The 11,409-nt window shown below is 33.5% G+C and overlaps 1 protein-coding gene across 1 annotated transcript; it reads left to right on the forward strand.

Moving 5' to 3' along the window:
- Positions 1–1,836: 1,836 nt before the first annotated feature.
- On the forward strand, positions 1,837–10,297 carry LOC108987205 (probable WRKY transcription factor 2). The gene is made up of 5 exons (XM_018960083.2): positions 1,837–2,354; positions 4,238–4,414; positions 7,941–8,812; positions 8,897–9,055; positions 9,322–10,297. The coding sequence occupies exons 1-5, from the start codon at positions 2,118–2,120 to the stop codon at positions 10,046–10,048; spliced, it is 2,172 nt and encodes a 723-aa protein (XP_018815628.1). The 5' UTR covers positions 1,837–2,117; the 3' UTR covers positions 10,049–10,297.
- The last annotated feature ends 1,112 nt before the right edge of the window (positions 10,298–11,409 follow it).

Consider the following 11,409-nt stretch of genomic DNA (forward strand, 5'->3'; position numbering starts at 1 on the left):
TGTGAGTTATCGTGGGTGTGTTGATGGAAAAAATTGTGAGGAAAAGAGGATTTAAAAGAGTAATGACGTGAGGGTTGATCTTCCCTTTGAACACTAACAACTAACATTGAGAGACGTACGAGATTGGAGGGTTATTGTGTTTAATTCGGAAGCTAAAAATAAGAGATGAGATTTGGTGGAGATAGAGAGAAATAAACTTTAAATTCAAATAAAACTCTAGTGAACGTAATCTGATACAATTTAGTAATAATTATTAAAATTAATAATAAAAAAAAACTCTAGTAAATTTAAATAAAATTATGATAGAAATTATTAAAATAATCATAATAAAATCTGATAAAATTATAATCATAATAATAATAGAAAACTTTTATTAAAAAATTTATTTATATACTCTAAATTCAGGACTAAAATGTTACAATATCTCTCTAAAAAAAAATGAATTCAAAACATTAAATGGATCCGTAGATACCCATCAATCACTTAACAAAACGCACCCTTTCAAATACCTCAGGTACGTGCTAAATATAGCTGTACAGTATCTGCTCTAAAGATTTATTATTTTACTTTATAGTGGGATGGGTGGATGAGCCCTAATAATAGTTGGCACAATATTAGAGAAGAAACATTGGGATTTGAGCAGTATCAAAGTAAAGAAGAAATATCTATATATATATATATATATTTATATATATGATAAACTCATAAAACGAGGGAAGATGAAGAAAAAAAAGTAAAAAGTAAAAGTAAACTGACAATAATCCTTCTCAACAAATCAGTCAAAAGAAGGATCCGAAAAAATCTTTGCCTGCAATTATAGGTACTGAGCTAGATTATTCTCATGGAATAAGGCAACCCACGTGCCATTCTTACCGTAAATAATTTGTTATAGTTACGTTGAGAGCTAGATTTGTCACGTGTCATTCATTTTGGAGAGAGAAAGCTTGCCGCATGGCATTACCTCCGCAGACCGCAAATAAGTTGGATTTAAATCTAAGGGTGAGTTTGTTGATCTCAATTTATTTTAATTTATTATTATAATTTTTTTAAATTTTAATATAAAATATAATAAATAATTTAATTTTTTTAAATTTTAAAATAATAATAATATTAAAAAATAATATTTTAATAATATTTTATTATCTCAACTCAATTCAATTTAATTCACTTCAACATCCAAACACACTCTAACTCTCGCCATCAAAATTTTCGGGAATGCACATAATTTCTTTTATTCTCTTTAAAAAATGTTCATAGGATGAATTTATTATTTTGATTTCTTTACCCAAAATTAGAACATGAAGGATCCTTGTTGTAGTGAAATTTGAACTTAGATTGAAATTTTAAAACCCAAGGATTCACTTAATAAGATTGAACTAATTATGGGTTTTTAATGTGACATTCATCTGGTAAGAAAATGAGCGATGATAAGGGTACGCCCACATAAACAGAAAAGCTATCCCCAAAATTTGCAAAGAATAATAGATGCATCACCAAAATACACTGCATATTTTTGTTACTTAGGGGGCGAGGTGAGGAAAGAATACATATATTTCTAAGTTTGTTTCCACAATACATTTTATATCATATCATTTAATCATTATAAATATTTTTAAATTTATATAAAATAAAATAAATAATTTATTTTTTTAAATTTTAAAATAATAATAATATATTATTTAAATTTAAATTTTTATTTCAATTCACATCATCTTATCTTTAAAAATAAAAATAATTTAAAATTTTTGTAACTTAACCGAATTACTTCGGAAAAATAAAATATATAAAAATAAGAATATATATATATATATATATTTATATTTTATCCCAGATTCTAGAAAGAAAAAAAGAGTAGTATTTTATGAGGTTGCCCACAACATAAACTTGCACACGTAGAACCTCCCTCAACGTAAGTGCCTATGTCAGTTCAGTTCAAACGATTACGAAACGGTTCTCTCTGACTCTCAATTCCATGGCATGCGAATCTGGACGCAAAGTCGTGATCCTTCCCATTAACGAGTCTCGGACTCTCAGCTGCATCTTCAGTTCTATAGCTGAAACCCAAACCCGATTGGACGCCGCGAAATTCAACAACCGATTCACCCGCTCGCTCGGCTATGGAAGTCGAGGATGTCAAAGCCATAGCCGGGGGTTCTTCTTCTTTGGAATTGAACCCCAGTAAGAGCATTGCGGAGAGGCGGGCGGCCAAGTGCGGGTTCAATGCTAAGTGTCTCAAAACGGCGCTGTTTCGAACCACGAGCCCCTTGGCTTCTCCGGGCGCGAGGCTAACTATTCCCGCCGGGATTAGCCCCACCGCCTTGCTTGACTCCCCCATCATGCTACCAAACATCCGGGTTATCTCTATTTTCCTTTATTTCTTTCTAATTTGTTTATTCATTTTTGTTTTTGTTTTTTCCATTTTGTTCTAAAAGCATTTTCTCTCTCTCTCTTAAAAAATCATTTCCCAATATATAGTGAGTCGTGACAATATTTTTTTTTTAGTAAAAGTACGTTTTATTTATAAATTTTAAAAAATTCTAATGATTAAATAATAATTAGATAAAATAATTAAAAATTTAAAAATTTAAAATTAAAAAGTGATTGTATTGAATTTTATTTAGATATTATAATATGATGAGATGAAATAAATTAAATTTTTTTATAAAACTAAAGGGTGCTTAGTAATTGCATCGTGAAAAGGACCAATATGTTAGAGCATTCTCTTTGAAATAATCAAAGTCAAATTCAAGTTTTAGCTGATATGATATGAATTTGCCTTTGTCTATTCTATTTACATTCAATTTTTACATTGAATAATCTATTTATTTATTTTTATATAATAATAAAATAATATTAATTGATTATTTTTTATTTTTTAATTTATTTAATTTTATCATATTTTACCATATTAATAATAAGAGAAAAAATACTTACAACCGTAAATTGCGTAACCGCCGCGTAATCGCTTTAAAAAAATGAATAAAACATGGGACCCACATGAAAAAAATTAATTTTTTAATTGTAGATCTCTATTTTTCAAAACGATTATGCGGCGGTTACGTACTTCACGGTTGTATGTAGAATTACCCTAATAATAATATTATGAATAAATATAGATAGAAGTCACTATTAGGAGTATCCATTTTGTACATATGATGTGACATTATCTAGACCACACATCTCTCCAAGTGAGTGTTGAGAACAATCAACTAGAAGCAGTCATACAGTGAGTGCAAAGTGTGCACTACTATAATGATTTCTCTCTAGCATTACTCTAATATTATATCCCTCAAAAACCTTGTACCAAAAAAACCCAAGCCAACATTATAACTACATTATATTAAACTCGCATCACTCTTCTCAAATCAAGTATATCTTCCATAAAAAAGTTGTGAAGCTAAAATAATAATAAAATATTATTAATTTAATCATACTTTTTTTCTAAATTATTTTTACTGTTAGGTTTTTTTTTTTTTCCTAAATTAAAAGTCGGAGGGAAATATTAATGTTCTACCATTAATTGGAAAAGAACACTGTGGGAACTGGAATTCGGGTTTCTCTTGTATGCTTCAGATGTACTAAGATTGCACTATTTTGTTTCTTTTGATTCTTTCTATTATTTCTCAAAATGAAAGATGAGAAAAACTCAAGAAAATGTGAAAGAACTCTGAAATCAGGTTACAAGTTTTGGTTTCTTTATTCATACAAATTTTCATTTTTGGATGTCTGCAGATGGTGCCTCTTTATTTAAATATTTCGTAGTCCTAATTTTATAAACTGAAAACTCAGAGTTTCAATTTCTGCGTGAGTTATAATACTCTTCTCTCGGTTTGCTTTTGTGGACCTGTTGATCTTGGTATTTAATAAATGTTGCTTGCATGAAATGTTGTGATACACTTGGTGGTGAAGATTTTATTTCATCTTTACTGGTCTCCGAGAGCCAATCTACATTTTATTAGTTTTTTTCCCGCCAAATATTTTGCATTGCATTCGTTGGCTTTTGAGTATTGATCTAGAAGACAATGAATAAATAAAATTACGGAAACAGAAGCCAAATAAACACTGTGGGTACTTGAAGTTACAAATGCAGAAATAGCTGCCCCCCTCCCCCACCAAAAAAAGAAAAAAAAAATTCATAATTTAACTGTTATTTAGATCAGTCTGTCAATTTGTTGCTTGGCATTCTTATGACCCGTTCAAATTTTGTTTTTAATTTTTGAATGATTTATTCTTCTAGGCACCGCATTCTCCAACCACTGGAACTTTTCCATTGCCTCCTCTTAGCCATGAAAGTTTGATGCTGAGTTCGATGGCTGCTGAAGATGGGGATAGGGGCAGTGATGTTGGCTCCCTCAACTTCGTACCTTATGAGAATCCTGATTCTTTGTCTGGCTTTTATGGATTTATAGATCAGGTAGATTATCTACTTTTGTTACTATTATATTTTTTCGATGTCATAGATTATGGATTCATATGGTCAAAATATTAGACGTAAAATGATTGAATGTAGTTTTGTATTGTATGCATAACTCTAATACTCGCTCCCACTCATAATGGGTGGCTTAATCTGCATTTTTCAATTATCCAATAATGTATTTCCACATCCAAAAGTCAGAACCTTTTTTTTTTTTTTTTTTTTTTTTTCTGGCAAGCACCTAGTCGTTAATGTCCACAATAAGTTACAACTTGGTCCCTAACGTATTAGAAGTAGCAACAAAATCCCTTGGTTATTTAAATCGTCTCAATTAAGTCCCTCAATTATATGAATTACTGGAAGGGGAGAAATTTCTCAAATACAGTAATTGAATTGCCACTTGTGAGAGGCACATTTTCTTTCAATTGGATTTCTTGTGTTAGTCCACCATTATATTATTCCCCTTTAACATCTAAAAATTCCCTTTTGTTAATCTAAACACTGTGAATCCTATTAAAAACATGTGCCTCTCATATGCTCAGAGGACAAATGACAATTTAATAAATTGGGTTTGATGAAGTTGGTATAAAATATTTGTTTTTAGCATAATAAAGTCCTCTAAACCTTATTAACCCAAATTGATGACGTTTCATGTGAACGCTTACTGATAATTTTACAATTGGAAGTCTACATATTCAATTAGTTCCTGTAAGTTTAAAATATGCAAATTCTATCTTATTAGGATCCAATACAATGTTATAAGAAGAATTTTGTGGAGCTTCAGTAGCAGATCAACACTAATTTGTGCCAGATCTTCTATTGCTGAGGGACGCCATTTACTGGCATTAATGAGGCTGACAGAAGAACTTAATTAGGATAATTTGAGTTATTCAGGGACTTGATTGTGACATTTTAGATTTTAAGGACCAAAATCAGAAATTAATAAATTTATGGCACCAAAGTAAGTGTTTACCTTAAGTTGGAACATTGATTATTGTACTTTCCTGCCATTACCTTATCAATAATACTTGATAATTTCTTCTAAGGGAAATTTTGAAATTTTAATTTCTTTTCAAGATTTGAATGTTAAAAATTGATAGCTTTTCCTTGAAATTTTGGAAGATCCTATTTTGGGTAGGAGGGTTTGTGGTAGTAGTTTTTACAATTGCAACATCGTGTGTTGACTCTATGAATACTCAATTGTATTTTAGGTTTGGTATACAATCCTAGGGCTACTTATATGTGAATATTTGTGTGAAGCACTAAAGAGTAACTAATATGGTACTCTCTAGTCTGAAAACATTCCTCTTTCTTCCCCATCCTCCTTTTATTGGAAGTATCTTCCTCTATCTTCAAGTTATAAGTGATCTTCTGGAAACCAGCTTGGAGGTAACCAGAGTTTAAGGCAATCCTACATCAGTTTGAGGTAACTAGCTTTATCTTATACTTCGCATGTCCCACTAGATCCATAAGTCTTGTTTCTAGTAATCATTTGTGGCTCTAGTGGAAGAACCTGTACCGAGTGCCCATCTTTTAAGTAGACTTGGATAAAATGTGGAGAATGGCGAGGTCTAGTAATTATGTTGATACAACTCTAGTCGGTAACAACTTAAGTACAGAGGCAGTGTACTAAAGAAGCCTCCATTCCCCTTAGATTGAACTTTTTGTTTTATGATTTCATGAATGTATCTTCAATTACTTGCCTTAGCATTGACTCTTATTCTGTTGGTAAATCTGGACATAATATTTTCAAAAAACTTGTTCAATGCCCATGGAGTTGATGCCTGACTGTTCTTTTAGACTATTATTCTGCATTAGAAATCAATGAGCAATTATATTGATTGCTTATTGTGGGATGTTCAACATTTCTGGTTGATATGCTTGAACCTCTGGAATGACTAACCAACCTGGCTCCTGGGTTTCAAGACTGCACTTGAAGAGACCTGGCATGCATAACAGATATTGTTCTGCACAATAAAGTTCTCTGTTAGAAGAAAAAGAAAATTCAGAAACTTGTTTTACAATTTTTTCTTTAATTTGTAAACAAAAACTACTAATTGGATTTTATTTGAAAATAGGCTCTTTTTTAGAGTACGGCCTGGTTTGGATAGTAAATTGAGACGAGATGAGTTGAGACGAGATGAGTTGAGACGGTTTGTAAATAATAGTGAGATGGTTTGTGAATAGTAGTTAAAATGTTTTATGGGGTTTTGAGAAATGAGAGAGAAAATGTTGAATAAAAATATTAAAGTTAAAATATTGTTAGAACATAATTTTTTAATATTATTTTGGTTTTGGGATTTCAAAAAGTTGAATTGTTTTTTGTGTTTTGTTTAGAAGTTTGAGAAAGTTGTAATAATTAGATAATGATTTGATGAAATAGTTGAAAATTTGAAATTGAAAAATGTTTGTGTGTGTTGTGTTTGAATATTGAGATGAAATGAGATTGGAGTTGCGATGAAATGAAAGCATCTCTCTATCCAAACCAGGCCTAAATTTCTGTAGAGAGTTTTTTTGCAAACGTGTATGGTAATGTATTTCTGCAATGTTTTTATTATTATTTTTTTAAATCCAATTGTTGAAAACTGTTTTTTGGTAATAGGAATTACAGATGAAGAGGGAATACTTCTGCATCCGCAATATTTTCTGGTAAAAGAATTGCAGATGTAGGTATACTTGACATAGGCTAATGATTCAAATTTGGCTGGGAAAGAATCAAATATGATGAGCTTAAGCTGCTGGTTATTTGATGGATTTGGGGATTGCTAGCTTGTGACCATGTCTAGTTCTCCATTTTAAGAAAGGAAAATTAGTTTCATCAAATGGACAGGAAGAAAGATATCTTTTAGTCGTGAGATCTGGTAGATCATCCTAATCATCATTGCTAGGATTCTCTAGTATCCTGACTTGACTCAGGGTTGGAAGGATTGATGCTTTTCAGCAGAGTGATCAAAGCATTGGGAAAGTTAAACTGATTTTGACTCCCTATCAGATGTTAACATGATGGATGAGAGAAAATGAAGTTATTTATTTTTTGTTTAGCTTTGGACTTCCACCCAGTGGACTAGCTGTGTTTTAGTCATGCTTGAAGTTTGTATTCAAAGAGTGTGATAGAAAATGTATACCTAAAAAATGATTACTAAATTATTCAAAGAAGTTGCTTTTCCATGTTATTAATCGTTCAACATTGATGGATAGCATGTAAAAGCCCATGCACTTTTTTTCTCTTTGGATTATAAGATGAGTAAATTTCTAATTCTAGCTTCTCTTTTCATCTCAGTTCTTAGTTTATAGGCACATGCTATTCATGCCCATCCTTACATGAGTTTGTCTCTGTTATGGTCAATATTTCTCAAGTTTTACTTTTAATTGGTATTCCAGCCAGACGGATTCATTATGACACCTTTCTAGACACACTGTTCGTATGTATTTATTATGTATCTCAGTAACTAATATATTAATAAATGTCTTATATATGTGATATGTTTGGGCTAATTATATTTCTATCCCTTGCAATTTTGCTTAGAATGCTGATGTTGACAATAACGCACTTGAGTCAGTGCCAACACAAATGGATTTTGAATTCCCAGCAGAACTCCCAAAAGCAGATACCATAGACGACTGTGCAATGGGTTTATCCACTGATGGGAAAGTGTTAAAAAACATGGTTATGAATGCCAAATGCATGGACTTGTCCATTCATCACTCTGAAGTAGCCAGCGATCAAAAGTCTCTTCCGAAAGAACCTATTCATGGTGAGGATGTTGGGGCAAATCATCTTCTGGAAGGAGACTTGAAAGGGTCATATCCTTCTACAGGAGTGTTAAGGGCATCAGAAGATGGATACAATTGGAGAAAGTATGGGCAGAAACAGGTAAAAGGTAGTGAATATCCAAGAAGTTACTATAAATGCACACATTCAAATTGTCAGGTGAAAAAAAAAGTGGAACGATCCCATGATGGTCAAATAACGGAAATCGTCTATAAGGGTACTCATAATCATGCGAAACCTCAGCCTAACCGCCGAGCATCTGTCAGTTCCACATTTTCAATCGATGAAACATCAGAGATGGGTGAAGACGGTGGAACCTGTATCAAATCTGAAGGCGGATCAGTCTGGAGGAATATTCAGTTGGGTTCGAAGGATGTTAAATTTGGCTCTGATTGGAGGGCTAATGGGATGGAAGGGACTTCCTCAGCATCTGTTCTATTGGAGTTTTCAGATCCATTATCAACTGCACAAAGGAAATCTGTAGGAGTACTTGAATCAGGTGAAACTCCAGAGCTTTCATCTAGACTTGGTAGTCATGATGATGATGATAATGAAGATGAGGCCGCGCAGGGAAGCGTATCCCTTGAAGATGATGCTGATGTCGATGAGTCCGAGTCAAAAAGAATGTATTATACCATGCTTAATGGCTTCTATACAGGCCACCACAGCTGTAACACTAGTTCATAATGCACATTTATTTTTCATTACAGGAAGACAGAGAACTGCTTGATTGAAACAAATTTGGCATCCAGGGCTGTCCGCGAACCAAGAGTAGTTGTCCAAATAGAGAGTGAAGTAGACATACTTGATGATGGTTATCGCTGGCGGAAATATGGGCAAAAAGTTGTCAAAGGAAATCCAAACCCTAGGTACCCCACACACACACACACACACACACACACATACACACACACACTCTTTTCTTCCATTGGAATAGAAATCCTTGTCGGAGTGATTGGTAGTTTTGTGGTGTTTCTTCAGGTTGAATACTTGCCATGCTTCCATTTTTTTTTTCTTTTTAAGGAGTTACATTTTTTCGGTATAAAGCCTATTCTCCATGTTGGCAAGATACAAGCTTGTTCTTACATTTAACTTTCATATATGCATTTAAATCTTTGTTGTCTTATGCCTACAGGAGCTACTACAAATGCACAAGCGCCGGATGTTCTGTACGGAAGCATGTGGAAAGGGCCTCTCACGATATTAAATGTGTAATCACAACATATGAGGGAAAACACAACCATGAAGTGCCTGTAGCCAGAAATGGGGGCCAAATAAATTCAAGCGGTGCTAATGCATATCCAGCAGCTACTAATGTTCAATCTACCCTTACACTTGCCAGAAACATGAATGTTTCAGAACGTGAAACACATGTTCAAGATCTTGCACCACATTTTCTTAGGAAACCTGAATTCGGTAATGACCAACCCAGACCCAGTTTCCTCGGAAACTTTAATAATGACATGAAATTTGGGGCTACCCCAATTTACCAAATGAAGTTTCCCTCTTTACAAAACACCATCTCTTATGCTTCTCTTGGTCTGAATTCTAACTGCACTTTTAACCTTCAATCCTATCCCTTTGTAGTCCCCGACTTCCCAATTTCGCTGCCATTGGAACTTCCCAATGCAGGGAATCTTACTTTAGCTGGTCTTGATTTTAATGTTGGAAAACCAGTTGGTCCAGTTCAGTCTTTCCGTTCAGGGCAGCAGCTGAAGGAAAATGATGCAAGGTTTCTCAGGCCAAAGCAGGAGCAAAATGATGATAACCTTTACGATGCCTGCCTGGCCACAGTTGATCATGGAAATGCGTCGTCATCCTCCTCCTCCTCATCGTCTTCTATTTATCACCGGGTCATTTGAAGTTTCTCATCTTGAAAATTTTGGTTTGCTTGTGTAGTGGTCGGCAATAGCTTGGAATTTTGTTTTCCTTTTTGTAGTGATTGAAGGTGACAATGCATCGCCTATTCATAAGTTATTTTTTCATAAACATCATTGAGGAAAAATGTTCATACAAGTTGCGTACAATCTCTCTAACTAGTGCTTCATAGTTCTTTATTTGTCAATACGAACTTGTGTAAACATTTCTAACAAAGCATAGATTATCATATTGTTTCCTCTCAACTCGAGAACTTTCTGGTGAGGAGTAATTCTGTCCTTCACCTTTGGTTTAAGGGACTTTTGCCTAGGGCAAGTTTGTAGCACACCTAGTTACCAGTTCTGAAGTTTAGTTAATACAAGCTTTTGTAACACTTTTGTCAACACAAGTTTCAAACTTTGATTCACTACAAGATCGGCTTCTGGTTTCAAATGGATGAGGAACTTTCATAATTATGTAACAAGTTTTCCTTAACTGAAGAGGAAGGGTATGAGATAGTCATAACTCACCAAGATATAGAGACTAATATGGAGAGAGGGAAGTTATGTTTGGTGGAAAAAATAATTGCTGATAAAAAGATAAATAAGGACGCTTTTAAAAACACGATATTAAAAGTGTGGAAATCTTGTGCTAGAACAAAGATTATCAAAGTAGGAGAAGACCTTTATGTGTTTGAATTTCAAACTGAGGTAGATTTGAACAAAACTTTGGGAGGCCAGCCCTGGTTGTTTGACACAAATTTGGTTTGTTTAAAAAAGTTTGATGGTGTTACTCCACCTTCTTAAATGAATTTTAATTCTACTACTTAGTGGGTTCAATTGCATAATTTACCTCTTGGATGCATGAATAAGGAAATTGGAGGTAGAATTGGATCCACAATAGGTAGAGTTATTGAGGTGGAGGCTGATTATGATGGGGATTGATGGGGAAAGTGGATTAGAGTGCAGGTGGTGCTGGATTTAATGAAGCCTTTAATAAGAGGGAAAATTGTGGAGCTGCTTGGCTAGAAAAACTTTATTCAATTCAAATATGAAAGACTTCCTTGATTCTGTTTTAAATGTTGGGCTATCAAGCATGGTGTGCAAGGATGTGTGGGGATGTCTAAACATCAAGAAGAAAACAAAAAATACCATATGCAATAGTATGGATCATGGCTAAGAGCTTCAAGCTCTGCTGCAGTTTCAAGTTATGGAAGTACATCAGGTCCAATGTTTCCAACCATACCAAAGCAAGGAAATTTTAACCAGCTGGAAAAAATGGCACAAAAAGAAATTCAATCTGTTGAAGTATCCAAGTAGGGACCTGCTGAAGCAGAATACAACATGAGAGGATAAAGAAGAAAGTA

Source organism: Juglans regia, chromosome 8 (assembly GCF_001411555.2).
Source record: "Juglans regia cultivar Chandler chromosome 8, Walnut 2.0, whole genome shotgun sequence".
NCBI classification, from domain to species: domain Eukaryota; kingdom Viridiplantae; phylum Streptophyta; class Magnoliopsida; order Fagales; family Juglandaceae; genus Juglans; species Juglans regia.

Bases quoted from the DNA above. Each gene is read 5' to 3' on its own strand.
- LOC108987205 (XM_018960083.2), top strand. From the start codon at position 2,118: ATGGAAGTCGAGGATGTCAAAGCCATAGCCGGGGGTTCTTCTTCTTTG. The intron at 4,415-7,940 runs GTAGATTATCTA...AATTTTGCTTAG, and splicing joins TTTATGGATTTATAGATCAG to AATGCTGATGTTGACAATAA. The intron at 9,056-9,321 runs GTACCCCACACA...TTATGCCTACAG, and splicing joins AAAGGAAATCCAAACCCTAG to GAGCTACTACAAATGCACAA.